This window comes from Patagioenas fasciata, chromosome 1 (assembly GCF_037038585.1).
Source record: "Patagioenas fasciata isolate bPatFas1 chromosome 1, bPatFas1.hap1, whole genome shotgun sequence".
Classification (NCBI taxonomy): Eukaryota; Metazoa; Chordata; class Aves; order Columbiformes; family Columbidae; genus Patagioenas; species Patagioenas fasciata.
The window spans coordinates 104008599-104027145 of record NC_092520.1 but is presented as its reverse complement, the minus strand read 5'-3'; the positions used below and the strand labels follow the sequence as shown (position 1 = coordinate 104027145).

The window sequence follows — 18547 nt, the reverse complement described above, 5'->3', positions numbered from 1 at the left end:
TTTCAGCCTTCTGATTCTCTCCCTCACCCCACTGGGATCAACTGGGGAGAGTGAGCAAGCAGCTGCATGGTGCTTAGTTACTGGCCGGAGCTAAACCATGACAGCGTGGCAAAACATAGGCAAGTAAGAGAGTCCCAGTTTCCCTCCTTCCGCCATGAACAGGTATGTTGAGAGATCTGCCTGGGGAACACTGAGCTGTATAAATCCATTTCTGCCTCTGGTGAGGCTGAAGAGGAGATTGAAAATTACTGGGTTTTATTCAATGCAGGAAAAATGTGGCATTTCATAAGAGTAAGCGGTCTAGCCCATATTAAAGATCTATTTTATAAAGAAATTCTGTTTTAAGTGCCTAGTTCTCTAAGCAATTCCTTTAAATGTAGCTGTCAATATTGTAAATGCTAAAGTTTAGAGAATCTATTCTTGCTCTGTGTGTGTTCTCTTGTCTCTTTTCTCCCATAAGTATCCTCTTCCTCCTCCTCCTCCTGTTCTTTTGTGTCTGATGAGTTGCCTTTAAAAAGGAACCCTGTGGAAACTATCATGCAATCATAGCATCATAGAATAATTAGGATTGGAAGGGCCCTTCAATAAGTGAGTTAAAGCATAGTTAGTTTAGCCAGTACAGGGTAACTCAGTGCCTTTTTTTCAAAGCAACTACATCACAGCAGATAGAGTGATTAAGAACAGTCAAATGTCAGATTAGACATCATATGGGGAAAAAAAAATAAATTCTTAGTTTCTGACTCTGCCTTCCCCACAGGCTCTTGACTGCTACAATCTGTAAATTGGTAGATGATCTGTATTGCTGCTTTAGGCAGGTATCAAGTTAGACAGAATTAGTTAGGATACATTTGTGTATGTAGGACAAAATTATTCATAATATTGTAGCATTTGAATGTAACTGAATTCAGATGAAATGGATCTGTTACTGCTTTAAATATAACTACATTTGGTAGTTATGGCACAGGTATCACTAGTCAGTGGTAATTAATGGAAAAGAAAAACTATTAATAATATGTTATTAGCAATTACCAGTGTTCTGTGTTGATTGTCTTCATTATCTTGCTGTATCAAAAATGAGATAAAGTTAATTCAGATCGACCTTTCTTCTGTTTCGAGGCACAAAAGTTAGCAAGTTGGTTGAGTCTCTAGGGTTTTAAACATTGAACATTGTGCTGACTGTGAGACTTCCAGTAATTTTGTCACCTCCCCCTTTAATTTGTTTTAATAGAGAATTTACAATGACTTTTAGTTTTCTATGTACTACATGTTATTACACACAAATTGAATATAACAGTAGGAAATAAAATGCATATGTCTTTTTCTTTCCTAATGTAATCATTCATTTCATGTTGTGTAGACGTATTGATACTTTTGTATTGGGTTAAAAGATACCATATTGACCTATGTACAACAGTATTAAAAAAAAAAGTCTGGAGTAACATATTGTGTCAAGACCACCAAGCTTTTTGGTGTTACTGCCTATTGATTTCTCATCTGTGCCTGTATGTGTTTTTTATTTGTTTTTAATAGTTTGCTTACTGTAATGATAGGGAAAGTAGAAGAAGTTTTTTGCATAGTGATAGGCATACAAAGGTATTCATTTCAAAATGTTGTTGGCATTACTGCTACTGTCACTGCTGACCAGTGTTTATTTTCAAGACTCATTATAGACCTTACTGAAGCAAATGTAAGTGTACAAAAATATAATTGCAATATATTATATGATGGTCAAAAAAGTCTTGGAGATATTTGACATAGTAGAATTTAGAAATATTGGAACAGTTTCCTTCTCTGTTTTTTCTTGTGATGATGTGTAAGTTGCTGCCTCCAGATGGTTTCCATGAGGGCAAAAATACATACATACATCCAACATCCAGTGTTGTGGGATTCTATATCTTCCAGTGGCATGGAAACTCAGGAGCCTGGCAAAATGTAAAGTATGAAGGCGATATGTAGAATGTTCCTGAACACATACCTTCAGGGGACTCAGACACAACACAAAAATGGAAGGCAAAGCCAAATGAAAAAAAACTGCATATTTTTTACATACTTTTATATACTACTTTTTTAAAATTATTTTTTTAACCTGGAAGTTACTACTGTCTATTGCCTACCTAGTAAAGAATTCAATACTGAGACTCAATATGTAATCTGTAGATTTATTTCTACTATTTCTTGATTATCTGCCAATTAATTTTTTATTTTACAAAATAGTTGATAATGGTTTTTGATAGCTCAGAATTTAATCTGTGGGGTTTTGTGTGTGTGTTTTTGTCTCCCTACTACCATTAACTCATAACTTGCTTGGTCAAATGCTGTTTTTTGGAGATTTTTTTTTTCTCTGCAAAGTAATACATTAATCCCCTTTCCTTCTCTCATGCTTGGTGTTTCACCAAGTTTAAAGGAGATGCTTTCCATGTAATCAGTTCCTGTTTAACAGGTGAAATATAGGATTGAATTGAAAATGCAGAAATACAGTGAAAAAAATAAACGAAACCACCTGAGAACTACCAAAAAAAAAAAAAAAAGAAGTATAAATCAACTATAAGACATTTTTATATAATTGCCTTTAAAACATGGTTTAGTGCCAGAGTTAGGTTATGGTTGGACTCGGTGATTTTTAGAGTCTCTTCCAAACAAAATGATTCCATGATTCTAAAAAGAGAAGTGAGATATATATTTATGCTGTAAGCATGAAGAAAAATTCCCTGTTTTCCTAGAAAAATATAGTTAATCCATATTCCTTGTATTCTTTCACATGGGACAGAATGAGGCAAAGTTAATTTTCAGCTGTAAGTGAAATTTGTCTTCACAGACTTCTGTGAAGAATTTTCCAAAGTCTTCCAAAGAAGATTAATAACCTAATTTTATGAAGCAGAAAGATTATTTTTTTCATGCTTTCATAAACTCAAAGCTTTTGGAAAACCCCAAAGAAATCAAAACAACCAACAAAGATAATCTAATCTTACTAAAGCAAACTCATTCTTAAACTTTCTACTCCTTCTTTAAGCTTTTCAAAGCTGTTCTTTGTATACTGTTTTGTCCGAAGTTTGACAAGTTGATCTATGTCCATTCATGGATATTTTGGATTACAGTACAGACTTCTGCCTTTCTTCTTTTAAAAAAGGAAAGAAAAATCCTTTTGAAGTAAGATTTTCAGATGTATGCTTTTATCATTTGTACTTTTTATCATTTTTACTCAATAAGGAACTATTTCACAAGTATTTGAATAGAATCATAGAATTATTTTGGCTGGAAAAGACCTTTAATGCCATCAAATCCAACCATTAACCTAGCACTTCCAAGTCCATGCCTATACCATGTCTAAGAACAGTGGAAATTCTGTATTTGCAGATTAATTCACCATTCATGATTCTCGTCAACAGCTCGTATTTTCTTCACTACCGTTTGATTGACTGATAGTGGCCAAAAGTGTAACCTCTGTGATATTCTCATAATCACAATGCTTGATTGAAAGAAAAATCCCTACATGTGAAATACGTGTATCATTGCCTTTCCAAACATGAAAATATACTCAAAAGCTAAGACCTTGAAATTATTTAGAGAATTTTACCTGTGCATCCTAGTAGCCTGTACATCTTTGGAGACTGTTGATTTCAAAGGTATTTTGTGATAATTTTCACTAGTCTTTGTTTTTCTAGATATGAACAAGAATGGAGACTTATACTTTAGCAGTACAGTCCCACACTTTCCCACAGTGTTTCCTTTAGGTGTAGATGGTTTTTTTGTTTGTTTCGTTGTTTGGTTTGGTTTGTGGGCGTTTTGGTTTGGTTGGTTGGCTGGTTTGTATTGTTGGGTTTTTTTGTGTTTGTTTTTTTTTTTTTTACCTCTTTGTAGAGATCCACGTGAATAAGGTGGACCAAGCTAGATATGTAGAATGCAAGATGTATTCCTTTGTTTTTTCCTACTTTGACCGTCTTCTCTTCAATTAAAAAAAAAAAAAAAACCACTTTCTAGCCTATGTGTCAAAGAAACAACATCCTGAAGTGAATGTCAATTCAAGCAGTGAGAAGGAACAGAGAAAGGAAAAGAAATATTTTTCTTCAGAATGTCAGGAAGTACTTCTACTCAAAAGCTCAGCTGAAGAAAACCTTTTAATAATGTTGTTATTGGTAATTATATTCATATTAAAGTATGGCTTATGTAGGTAGATGACAAACTTTACTACCTCACTTTAATTTCTAATTGCATAATATGAAGAATGCAGTTTTTAAACAGCAACAAGTACTACAACTCGTTGAGTTGATGAATGTATTATAGTAAAAAATAGTTTCAGTTGCTAATAATTATTTCAAGTTTTAAGTTTGTTTTGTAGGAATAGTTAATTGCAATCCTAAGTTTTTTGAAAAGTAGTCAACTTAATGAATTTCATTGTAAGAGACAAGTATGGAATAGGCCGATCTATTACTAATTGCTATAATTCCATTAATTCAAAGAAGAGACAGCTGTATATAGTAATTGAGAATCTCAGAAGACTGTAAATAAGCATTGATCTTATTTTAAAAACTACCAGCTTGGGTCATGAATTAAGCAGAGTGTTCAGGGTGTTGCTGTGACTTCTGGGTCACTGTCTGGAGAATGGACAGATTTTGTAATGTGCCTGTATTTGTGGTTGTTTATCCTATGTTTTCCTGCTTTTCATCAATATATCCTCTTTATTCAGCTGTACTTATTTTTTTTTTTTTACAAGACTTTTGCATAATTCATGCTCTTCCACCAACTTAGTCATATTATTTTAGTTCTCTATGTAGAGCTCTCTGCTCTTTTCTCTGTCACGCTCTCTTTTGTCAGAGGATCTGAATATCAAGGTGTCTATCTTATGTGGCAGATATCGTATATGAATATCTATATATATATAGATATATATATATATATCTATGATAGTTGCAGATCAACTAAGATTAAGGTGAAATAGGTACAGATGAACCAGTGAAGTGGATATCATTTCATGCAGATATAAACGTAAAAAACAGAAGTTTCCTTTATTATTAAACACTCTTGTTAGTCAATGCTCTATATGCTTTCACATGGCTGCTGTACACATAATACCAGAAAAGAAAAGGTGAACCACTGATTAAAGGGAACTGTGGAAAACTGGGCATTAAAGCAACTAATCCTGGGATACAGAAGTCATTGAGAATTTAAGCCATTTATACACTTCTCTGTCTTATTGTTATAGCAAAATTCAACCACTCATCCATTGCTAATGGGGCCTAAAATTTTAAGGATGATAAATGGCTACAAAATTAAAAGGCCTATAACAGAATCAGTTTAGTTAGTAGATGTGATTGCTCTATTGTTTTTACTTTAACACTTATAGACCGGTAGTGGATAAACGATGTTAAGGTGAAAATGACTGCATGGGTCCATGTCAAACACTGGGGCAACCTCTATCATACTATATGGAATAATTTTTGCTCATCAGTGGTAGCAAGTAGATTAATATTTTCCTAGTCTTAATAAGCAATTTAGTCTTGTGGACAAGAAAAAGGAAGTACATAGAGTTCTAGTAACCCCTCTGAAATTTATTCATAACCTCTGTGATTGTCATTGCCTGAATTTTACTTAAGTAGCCGTTGCAGATTTGAGTTTTTAAGCTGTTACTGCTTTGCATTGTAGCTGCCTAAATGTCCACAGTTTGGACTACACTGAAGAACAAGAGGAGAAAAACTGCAGCATTTCCTCTTAAATGTATCATTTGGTTTTCATTGGGTTATAAAATTTCCTTAAACTTATGACATAGGTTTGTTTGTTTGTTTGATCTGGTGGCTCCAGTAAGATACATATAGAATTTTTTCCTAGTTCTAACACATGAACATTTTTTACCCTCTGCAGTAAATGGATGCTTGCCAGAGGGCTGTGCAGACATCTACTTTTTCTGCTAGCTGAAGGGCTCTACACCTACTGTATCCATCATGATACAGCTGTAATCAGCCAAATCATGTCCTATTTCTTCCATTCCCACCTGAGGATTGTTTAATTTTCTTTCTCTTTTTCTGTTCTAAAAGCCCCTTAGCTTGATTTTTTTTCCTTATACTGTTTATGTTGCTCTGCTTTTTGAGTTTTATCTCATCCCAATAGCCTTGATTTCTGACCCAAAGTAGAAGATGAGACAGTTTGACAGTGGAGTTAGTATTTAGAGTCACAATAAGAAATCCTGTGTCAGTGGGGTCAGCTGGAACTTTAGGTTCTCTTGATGATACTTTGGGCTTGTGAGAGAAAATTATTTTAGGGAACTGCCCTGACAAACTATCCACCCAAAATGTTCCAGTACCTTATATCTGACAGTTTAGAACATCAGTACCTTAAAGCCCAGTCATTTTCTGCTTCTCTCTGCAGGAGGCTTATATCCAAATCACTCAAATAACAGACACATACAACTTTGAGTCATTAAATACCAACATCCTTTTCAAACAATGGATTTAAACACTCTAAGATATTTCCAAAATACCTCTGTTCTTACAGAGCAGGAAGCCTGAGCTGCATCTGGTAGAGTATCTGCTGTTGCGATGGAAACTTGGATGTGCCTCAGAAGGAATTCTAGCTCTGGCAGTTGACATTGCCACTGTTACAGAACACAGCTCTTAGTAGACCAAAACATGAGTCAGAATTTTTGGCCAATTCACTCTGAGTACTGAAGGAAGACAAAAAACGCACCCATATATGACAATTTTACTTAGCTTTCTTCTTCAGAGAATGGGATGACAGCTAAGTGGGTTTTGCATATTTTTTTCCCCTCCAAGCTTCTTTCAGAAAATTCTAAATCATAAGATTGAGTAACATTAACACAACACAATGCTCAAATAAATGGACAGAAATAAAAGAGAATATTTAAATGTGTAAATTAAATATCCAATACCTCCTTATCTGATTAATGTATTCTTGACCCTCAGAGCTTGATGGATTGTTTAGACCTTCTCCCTGTTTCCAAGGGGTAGGTTTTTCAAAAACAGAGAAAGACAATTTTACCAATTTGGAAAACCTGTCTTAGGTGGCTTTTTATGATGTTTTCAAGCACATAATACATAAATATCCCAAGTAGCACCTTAATGGAGGAGTAACATAAGGTACAGCAATGAAAATGTGTTCTTTAAAATACTGGATGGTTTTAAATTACAGGTACAAGTAAGAATGGTGATCAGCTCTTAAACAGCTTAAAACCAGCAAGAGTGATCCATATTCAGTGGATGCATTCTTGCTTTGCATGAAGTTTTAACAACTTTATTTGGTTTATACAGCTAGATTCTTGAATGGGGTAATAAATAATACTTGCATCTTCATTATAAGGGAGAAATTTTGTGTTTGTTTTCCTTGCAAGTCCATGAATTAGCTGAATAGCTAAGGGCCATTCTGTTCCAGAATTTACTTTTCTAAGAATAATTTCTGATTTGTTAGTTACTTTTATATCTTCCTTTTCAGGTTTACATTTTCTCTAGAAAATTGGACTATAGAATTCTTGGATTGAAGTTCCTCTTATTCTTTGCTCTTAAGTGTTTTGTGTCCCCTTGAACAGAAAAAAAAAAAAAAAAAAAAAAAAGAACATATATTAATAAATCTAAAGAGAATGAGAAAATGTTGCCATCTTTTTTTTTGAGATTCTGCCATATCTGATAAACACGAGACTGTTGTAAATCAGCAATCAACTCATAGGGTTTGAGAATGGAAACAAGAAAATGAATGTTTCCTCAGTGCTCTCTGTGGGATCCTCATTCAGCAGATCAGGGGTCAAATGCATTTACAAAACAGTAGGAAAGAAATCTTGCATTGTCACTGTGTGTTCCTGAGGAGTACTCAGCTTTACATATTCATTTACTGCCCACCTGGAAACTCTAATAAAAAAATAAAAAAAATCATTTCAAGCGATTTTGTCTTTGAGCCTAATTAAAGTTTGTAGTGAAATGTAGGAAAGAAGATGATGTTCCCTAGTCGCTCCTGCCTGGCATATCAACATCCAGCAGCAGAGAAAATAACAAGTTTCAGGAGAGCCCAAGCTAATGAAAGCTGTAGGTAGTGCAGAAGCAACATTTTGAACTGAGAGTATGGGGATTGAAGGCTAAGGTAAACAAGTTAGCGGTCTGTTAGGTTAAAACATCCTTTATTCTGTAACTGGAATGGTCGCAGACTCATTTTAATTAAAAGCTGCAAAAAGTTTACCACTTCTGCTTTAAAGCATGCTCAGATATATTATGAATAGGTGGGTCTTGTGGTGCTTGAGTTCCAATTTGGCATTTGCCTGTGGTGCTACATCATGATCTGTTCACCCCTGAGAACTGTCATAATAGTATCAGTCTGTAAGCTGATTGTCTAGTTTTGCAGGTAAATGCATAGAGCTCTTATTGAATTTTACTTTTGGGGAATTTGTTCTCAAATACCCAGTAGAACAGTAATGTTAGCAGGAGTTTGACAAGAGAGATAAACCTTTAGTACTAGAGTAAGGCAAATGCTTTCTAAATATTATAATTAATGGCTGAAAAAGAAGTAAAATTATCATGAACAGCTATAAAATAGAAACAAAATACAGTGATTTTTCTATATTTTGCTTGGGATGAAAATAATGACTTAAAACCAATGTCATGTACGTTGACTTTTTTTGTTGTTGTTGTTTTAGACTTTTATTTCTGTTTTGTTGCATTACAGAAACTCAACTTACTGCATGAAAGTGTCCATTGCACTGACAGTGGGTGAAAATGACACTGGACTCTGCTACAATTCAAAGATGAAATATTTTGAGAAGGCTGAACTTAGCAAAAGCAAGGAAATCTCATGTCCTGAAATTGAAGATTTTTTATTTCCATTTAAGGAGCCTGAAATTCTGTGGTATAAGGTAAAGAATGCAAAACATTTTCACCTTCAGTAAGATATTATGCAATGTTCTTATGATTTTCATGACCCAACTATGATATGAAGTTTGAATTATTTTAAGATTTGTTAGGAACAGACAACAAAATCAAGGACAGGAAAGAATGAACTGAGAGATATTCGAATACTTCCTTTGGTAGAATTTAGAGATGATGTTTTCTTAACATCTATTTGTAGATGTTAAAAAGAATTGGCAGCTCTTTGCTAACAAGAGGGCTAAAAAAGAAAAGTGTTACCAGTCTGGGCTCGTTTGATATACTAAGGTAAAACCATGTAAGCTGTTTATACAGCAATTGCTTGTGCTATACCAGACTGAAGAGTGTGTTTCTAATAACTCAGATGTAATTTTTTTTGAAAAATATAAATACAGTAGTTCCTCATGTTATTATCTGAATTAATGGCTTGATTTTGCAGCATGAAATTCAGCAAAGACTTCCAAAACTTCAGTCTTGACATACTAGCTTTTACTTGCAAATATAAATGATTTCTTAGTTTTTATCAAGATCTTTATTCATTATTGTCGGCTGATTTCTAGGTAATTTCTTAGAAGCCAAGTTCTTTCAGATGGTGCTTCCTGTGGGTGGCTCACTAGAGCTTCCATAAAAAGCAACTTGAATTCTAGGTTTCTTACCATTTAGAGAAAATACTCAGTACCCCAATACTGTAATGCCCACAATGTAAAGTCCTCAACAGTTTGGTAAATCTGAAATTTAGATTCTGTATATTTTGTAGATGTAGATCTGTAGATGTCAGTGTTTATAGGAAGCCCTAGTTTAACTATGTGTTGCTATGCGTTTAACTTATTTTTAAAAGTCTAATAATTTCGCTGATTACATAAATGCATTTAAATATGGTACACAAGACTATGCTATCTAAGAAGTAAAAATGTGGCCTAGAAGGATTCTGCCTGAATTAGCATAAAGCATGTCTAAGATGTGATATATGTAACCAATTATTTACTTGTAGTTGTCTTGCATATTGCATTTGTAATACAAAATATACCTGTACTTTTATCTAATTTAAAAGTATGGCTGGCTTCTTAAACAAGAACTCAAAAGACTGGCCTTTTAAGACTCATTAACAGTATTTGTGTGAATAAGCTGAAACAAACCCTGATACTTTAACATTTTAAAAAAGCCCTTACTGTATAAACAGAGATAAGATAATCAGGTAAAATAATTTGTGACAGTCCAGCAAAAGACCTTTTGTTATGAAAAGTACCAATACCATTTTCCAGTATCTTATAAATATAATGGTTTACAATTAAAAAAACAGCAAAACAAAACAAAAAATATCACCACCAATAAAAAACATAAACCCACTAAAATATTGGAATAATTAATTTCATATGTTACCTAGGTTCTTTGGGTGAAAATAATTTAATTAATTTAGGGAGCAAAAAAAAACATGTATGCAAAAATATATATTCTCTATCGTAGCATAAAAAATAATATATTGGTAGTAAAAAACAAAGTTTTGACTTTTTTGTAGATACAAAAATCACTTATTGCTAAGAGTTCAGAGAACTTTGATTCTAAATTATTTTCAGAAAGAGCTATATAACATATCCTCATTTCTTCTCATTCTCATCTTATGTCTTTCTACATTTCTTATTCATAAATTTCTTAAAAAAGCTACAACATCTATCTACTGATAATATAGCAGTCATGGATCACAGATGTAACGACCAATAAGTAAATGAAATAGGACTCCCTCAGCAAACTAATGTCAAAAAACCTCACCAAAGTAATCAAGTCCTTTTTCTCATCAGAGAGCAGATATTAAGTTAGCTGATAAAATTCTGTAGTCTCTTTTCCTTTTTGGGCAACACATAACTGAACTGGATTTTCAAATATTTAGTATGTGGAAAGCTCATAACTACCCTGAGCTCTTGCCTAGTCTCCTTAGCTTTGAGATGCATTGTCAACAGTGATTAAGTGTAAGAACATAGTCACTGAAGTGTTCTATTATCTTTAAACAGGAATGCAAGTCAAAGACATGGCGATCAAGTATTGTATTTAAAAAGGACACTCTTGTCATTCGGGAAGTTAGAGAGGATGACATTGGAAATTACACTTGTGAGTTAAAATATGGATTCTTTGTTGTCAGAAGAACTACGGAATTAACAGTAACAGGTAATTACAGTCTCTTGCTATCTCTCATCTTTAGAATTAACATAGGATATTGTGATTTCAGTTGTGCGTATTTGAGTCATCATAGTTACATAAACAACTTTTTCACAAAACTTTGCTGTGTGCCTAGACATGAACAGTTGACACATCAAAGCGGTCCTGAATACTTTACAGTAGTATGTGTAACATTTTGAACAAGTTTGAGTTCTGGTCTGTTGCAAAAGCTTGTGGGTACATCTTGGTTTTGAATGGAAAATGTGGACAAGGCACAGGTAACTTCAGCAAGAAGTAACAAAAGATCATTAAGGCTGTCATACGTCTTCATGTGGTTAAATGCCTTGGGACATGAGAATAGCTGTAGCTATAACCCAATAGCAGTTCCTCTAATTACCTTTGCACATGACAATATGTCCATTAAGAAGATGCTTTTAAATAATCTGCATTTAAAACTGCCATATTAATACATGAAATCAATCACAGATGAAAACAAAATGTATGCTGTACTAGTAATGTCCACAGTGGCAGAAGAGTATGAATAATGGTCCATTAAATTTTCAATTCCTCACCAGATCTCTAACCTCTGGTTTACAAACATGTAAATATAACTGAACATTATACATAAGGTGGAAAATTAGCCTCTACAATTATAGGATGACATTGGAAGACAGGAGTACATCACAACCTATGTAATGCAATGTAGTTCCACTGTATATTCCCTGAAAGAAAGCAGAAACAGGATTTTTCACTGGAGGTGAATTAGATTCATATGGTACACAAAGATGCTTCCACTCTTACTGAACCTTCTAAGTACCAAATAAAACAAGAAACAAATCTTAGAGGAGGAGTTCTGTAGGTTTCTCTTGTTCCTTTTTAGCATTTAATATATCAATTTATTGCACACTGACTACTAGTAACAGTACTGGTGTCTTAGGTTGAATTGTAACAATTTCCTTTTATGGTGAAAAGTTTGCTTTCTGTTTGGATGGTTCCCATTTGCCCTCCACATTATCAGAGATTGTAGAGAATTATGGTTTGTAATTTTCTTCTAGTAGATTAGTCTGAAAATCCTATTGTTTATGTTGCTTGGAGAGAATTCAAGTAATCAATCATAATTATTTAAGCTCAATATCCAGGATATTTTAATAATTTTCCTTTTGTATGGAATAGATTTATTTGGTCAGCACAGACAGGCAACTACTGTCTAATGATTAACCTCTCAGTAAACATCCATATACTCTGTTTCATTGACTCTCACATAAAGAAAGCAGAGATAGAGTCTTCAAGAATTTGATATGCACCAGAAGGAAGTTGTCAATTATCTTTTTCCATATATGATATAAGGGTTCAGAGAGTGCATCTGCCCTCAGTCCTCAGGTGATCCCTTCTGTCCCTGTGGTTGGTGGCTCCACTGCAGAGCAGCATTCCAAACAGACTTAGGCTGACAGAAAGGAGAAAGAAAAAAGCATTGGCTCCAGATGTATGTTACTATTTCTAGTAGTAGTTAAAAAAATATAATTCATCACTTGTAGTGTAGGTAGGAGTTCAGTATTTAACGTTTAACTAGACAGAGACAGAAAAACTCTTGGCTGATTTTGATGTGCTAAAAATTAATTACTGCACAAGGAGGGGGTTATACATTTTCCACCTGTGCAAAAGCTGGCTCTTATCCTGCTGGGGGACTTCAACCACGCCAACATAGGCTGGAAAAGGAGCATGGCAAGCTGTAGGCAATACAGGAGGTTCCTAGAGTATGTTGAACATAACTTCTTAAGCCAGGTAATAGACAGCCCTGCCAGAGAGGATACGATACTGGAACTTATGGTCACAAACGCAAGTGAGCTAATTGTTGATGTCAAGATTGGAGGCAGCGTGGGCTGCAGTGATAATAGACTGGTGCAGTTCACAGTCTTGAGGGATGTGAGTCAGGGGAAGAGTGAAATCATGACCCTGAGTTTTAAGAAAGCCAACTTCCAGCTCTTCAAGGAGTTAGTCAATAGGACCCCCTGCCCTCTGGGACAAGGGAGCAGAACAGAGCTGGCAGATCTTTAAGGACATCTTCCATAGAGCCCAAGAGCTTTCAATCCCTAAGTGTAATAAATCAGGAAAGGAAGGCAAGAGACCAGCATGGATGAGTCAGGACCTGATGGCTGAACTTAAGGGGAAGAACTAAATGCACAGGCAGTGGAAGCAGGGATAGGTATCCTGGGAAGAGTATAGGGATACTGCCCAGTTGTGCAGCGAATGGCATGAGGAAGGCCAGCGCATGGCTGGAGCCGAACTTGACAAGAGTTGTAAAGAATAATAGGAAGGCCTTCTACAGGTATGTCAGCCAGAAAAGGAAGGTCAAAGAAAGGGTGCCTCCTGATGAACACAACTAGTAAACTGATAACAGCAGAAGAGGAGAAGGCTGAGGTACTCAACATTTTTTTTTTGCCTTGGTTTTCACTGGCAAGCTTTCTTCCCACACCACTCAAGTGGATGGACTGCAAGACAACAACTGGGGGACAAAAGTGCCTCCCACTGTAAGAGAAACATAGAATCATAGAATTGTAGAATGTTATGAGTTGGAAGGGACCCAGAAGGATCAATAAGCCCAACTCCTGTCCCTGCATAGGACAACCCCACAGTTCACACCATGTGTCTGAGAGTGTTGTCCAAATGCTTCTTGAATACTCTTGGCTTGGAGTCATGACTACCTCTCTGGGGAGACTGTCCCAGTACTCCACCACCCTCTGGGTGATGAACCTTTCCTTAATATCCAATCTAAACCTCCCCTGACATGTCCTTCTGGTTCATGACCACCTGAAGAACCTGAATATACGGAAGCCTATGGGACCTGACAAGATGCATTCCAGAGTCCTGAGGGAATTCGCTGGTGTTGTTGCCAAACCGCTCTCTATGATATTTAATAAGGCATGGCAGTCAAGTGACTGGAAAAAGGGGAATATTGCATCCATTTTTAAAAAGGGTAGAAAGGAGGATCCTCAAAACTACTGAACTATCAGCCTCACCTCTGGGAATATCATGGAACGGATCTTCCTAGAATCTTTTCCAAGGTATATGGAGGACAGGAAGGTGATTTGGGACAGCCAGCATGGCTTCACTAAGGGCAAGTCCTGCCTGACCAACCTAGTGGCCTTCTATGATGGAGTGACTACATCAGTGGACAAGGGAAGGGCTACAGATGTAATCTCTCTGGACTTCTGTAAGGCCTTTGACATAGTCCTCCCCAACATCCTTCTCTCTAAATTGGAAATATACGTATTTGATGGATGGACTGTTTGGTGGATGAGGAATTGGTTGGATGGTCACACCTGGAGAGCAGTGGTCAACAACTTAGTGTCCAGATGGAGTTCAGTGATAAGAGGTGTCCCTCAGGAGTCTGTATAGGGACCAGTACTCTTCAATATTTTCATCAATGACATAGTGGGACTGAGTGCACTCTCAGAAAGTTTTCAGATGAGACCAAGCTGAGGAGTGCAGTTGACAAACCTGAGGGATGGGATGGGATGCCATCCAGAGGGACCTGGACAAGCTCAAGAAGGACCTATGTGAACAGTCAAGGGCAAGGTCCTGCCTCTGCGTTGGAGCAACCCCCGGCACCAATACAGTCTGGGGGGTGAAGGGATTCAGAGCAGCCCTTTGGAAAAGGACTTGGGGACACTGGTGGACAAAACCTGAACAAGACCCACCAGTGTATGCTTACAGCCCAGAAAGCCAACTGTATCCTGGTTTACATCAAAAGAAGCATAGTCATCAGGTCAAGGGAGGTGATTCTGGCCTTCTGCTCTGTTTTCATGAGACCCCACCTGGAGTCCTGCATCCAGCTCTGGAGTCCTCAGTACAGGAAAGACATGGACCTCTTGGAGAGGGACCGGAAGAGGCCACAAAGATGATCAGAGCAATGGAGCACCTCTCATGTAAGGACAGGCTGAGAGAGTTGCGGTTGTTCAGCCTGGAGAAGAGAAGGCTCTGGGGAGACCTTATTGTAGCCTTTCAGTACTTAAAAGGCTTCTATAAGAAAGTTTGGGACAGACTTTTTAGAAGGGCCTGCTTTGATAGGACAAGGGGTATTGGTTTTAACCTAAAAGAGTGTATATTTAGACTGTAGAAGGAAGAAATTTTTTACAACGAGGGTGGTGAAACACTGGCACAGGTTACCCAGAGAGGTGGTAGATGCCCCATCCCTGGAAACATTCAAGGTCAGGTTGGATGGGACTCTGAGCAACCTGATCTAGTTGAAGATGTCCCTGCTCATTTCAGGGGGGCTGGACTAGGTGACCCTTAAAGGTCCCTTCCAAACCAAACTATTCTATGATTCTAGGATCTTGCATAAGAACAACCTCAAAATCAGTAAATTGCTTGGGTAGTACTGCAGGTCTCCATACGATCTGTATAATATTATGTGACTAAACAGAACGAACAGATTTACTCATAACACTACTGATTTTGTGCTACACTGTACCTTTAATCCATGCTTTAGAGAAAAAGATTCAAGATTTAGGTGCCTGTCTTAGGCTTTTTCTGTGAGCTGAAAAACAGTTTGAGTTGCCAAGACGTGCATTGTGGAATATACAGAATAAACGAAGAATAGAATAGAGTGTTTGCTTGTTTAGAAAAAGGAATTAAACTACAATTCAGGAACCGAAAAATAAATGTTCCAAATGTGAAAGTTTAAGTAGAAAATTAAATTGATGGTTGATGACTTTACTGCATTAATGAAAACATAATTAATTGAAACAAAAGAAATTATGTATCTTGGTGACAGACAGTCTCCAGCATGTCTCCAGGCAGTATCAATAAATGATGACATTTGTGTGAACTGTTGCTTAGAACAAATTCCATCAATAAATTCCAGCTCCACAAGGAGTGAAAAAAACTATTTTGAAGACATTTGATATTTCTCTGCCAAACATACTTTTTAGTTTGAATAAAAGAAATTTAAAAATATGAGTAGGAATTATGAGTTTGCCTCAGACTTTCTAGAACATATGGGAACTTATAATATGTTTATCAACTTGTAACGTGTTTATCAAAATGTCATTTATGAAAAAAACTCTCTCTGTATTCATTAGCATTAGCTTGTGGACAGTGGTGGGTATGCCACCATCATACACCCACCATTAGAAAAGACAGTCACTTATTTTCTTCCATTTTCTGTGTTCAGTAGGATTGGAACTTGGACTTTCTACATTTTTTTCCTGTAATATGTTACCTTTCCTCTAGAAACAGACCCCCCCCTGCCCCCCAACTGCTGCAATAAATCCATGAGCCAGATGTTATATATATATATATATATATATATATATATACACATTTGTAGTATTTCATAGAAGCTGAAGATCCACCTTTATGCATCATTACCATTGCCTAGTAAGAAATGAAATGGTTAATTATTATGCTAAGAAATCATAGATATCTGGTTGTTGACATAACAGAATTCAGTGTATTAAGCAGAGATCAGAACTGAATTAAAGCTGTATTTTTTGTGCTTCCTACTACCTAGCAGAGGCAAGGAAAAACAGGAAGAATATCCAGAGAGCAGTTACACAATCATAGGGATATTCTCCAATTACCTAAAATTTTCTTATTCCTTTGTCTCTCCAAAACGCAGAATGGAATGAAGAAGATAAAAATTATTATTTTGGAAGGTAACCTTATTTATGTTGAAGCTGTGAACAATTTGTACTGAAAATGTTTATTCAGATTGGAAGCTAAGTTTGGACCCAGGCTGTTATTTTTTCAAACATCTCAACATTATTTGTTGTAAACAGCCTTTATTTATTTTTTTTTCCCCAAAATGATAATGTAGGTGTTCTATAAACAAAATCAAACGAAAAAACTGTTGAGACTCCAGGAGAATGATCCTTGGCTGATTTTGTGGGGTAGGAGATCTTTCTATCACAGACTTCTTATGCTACTTTATGTAAATAATGTATCTGTTGTTTCACACAAGCTTGCATCTCTGATTCTAAAGTCACAGACACCAAAATCTTCATAAATTAGAATGGCAGACCAAATACTAAGGTGACATCTGCACATAGCTACATACAAGGAATGTATCCGATAAATATGTTGAAACTACAGTGATATTTGAGTGACCTGAAGTTCCTGATGATTTTTAAGACAGGATTGGATTATTCTCTTAATAAAAAAGGAATAATAACATAAATCTTACTGAAGAAGAAAAAATAGAATGTCTTCAGACAATATGAGAAAGGGTAGAAACAGTTTTCTTGAACTTGTGAACAGTCATAAAAAGCTCTCTTTCTAGTATTAAACATAGGAATTAGGGTATAAGGTAAAACACCTTAACAAGGGTTTTTTGGAAGAAAAAGGCCATATGTGTAACCAACTGCAATAATGTAAATTAACTAGCAGCTCGTCTCCTGGATTACTTAAGGCAGGCAGGGTGAGCCAGCTAGGGCATTGGTGGGACATGACAGCAGCTACCTTCCTCACCTCTCCTCTCTGGACTCTCACTAACTCCAAGAGCTTCTTTATTTTTCCACAAAATGCACTTTGGCAGCTTTGCTGTCTCCCGTAAGGGAAACCATTGCTACTATTACAGAATTTTAAACTGTGGATATATAGACACATTATTTTCAGTATTGATGTTGTGTATTCTTATTATGATAACCTCAGTGCTTTACACCTTACATACCTATGTGCCTCACAGTGGAATATAGAATGACTCATGTAACCATTGAAAATCCCAAAGCCATGGAAAAATATTATTGTCTGTCCTTTTAAAGAATGAGAAAACACATTGCCCTTTCTTAGCTTAAATTATAAGGAACTGATTGCCACCTCAGGTACACCTTTAAAGTAACAACCATATTTAGTGCTAACAATTCTGATTTTATGAGAAAAGTCTTGTTAATGGCATTGACGTTGCACTAACATTTGTAAATAATACACAAAATTGTCAGATGTTATGTACCCATTCCTTACCAAGAATAAGTATATACTTGTCTTCTAGATTATGATTTCTGCTTATAATATGGGTGTATCTTTCAGGTTTTTATTAGGATGATTCTTTTTGCTTGGATTTTAATGTCATTTGCAAGATCAGTATCTCACACTGAAAATGTATTATAAGTGATTTGAATCAATTTCCATATTGTTCTAAGATATGCTTAGAAATTATATGCTTTACAAAATACAAACTATGCACTGATTATTCTAGCTTGTAACTAATGAAAACATTCACATAAACAGCAGAATTGGTGGTTCTTATTTTCTGGTTATGTAATTATGTGTTCTAAAAAGTCCTGCAATATATAAAACCATTTTAGACATTTATACCTTCAGGTTGGTCAGATTAGCAATTTTTTTCTTTTATATGTGGAATTTTAATTAAGGCATACCTACTTTCTGTTACGTACTTAATTAAGCGTATGTTCAGACTTGGGAAAGAATCATATTTCAACAGCATAATATTAATTTAGTCATAGTGCACAACATGGGTCAAAGATATTTTCCAGCAGTGATTTCTTTTAATTAAATGTTGGGTTTAATACATTGTTTTTGTT

General features: G+C 35.7%; 1 protein-coding gene across 2 annotated transcripts in view; it reads left to right on the top strand.

Annotated features, from left to right (window-relative positions):
- Positions 1-18547, top strand: part of IL1RAPL1 (interleukin 1 receptor accessory protein like 1) — a 735854-nt gene that overhangs the window by 447466 nt on the left and 269841 nt on the right. For both annotated transcript variants that reach the window (XM_065849798.2, XM_071812204.1), the window contains exons 4-5: positions 8659-8845; positions 10862-11015. In XM_065849798.2, coding sequence (XP_065705870.1) covers positions 8659-8845; positions 10862-11015 — 341 coding nt within the window. The remainder of the gene's footprint in view (positions 1-8658; positions 8846-10861; positions 11016-18547) is intronic.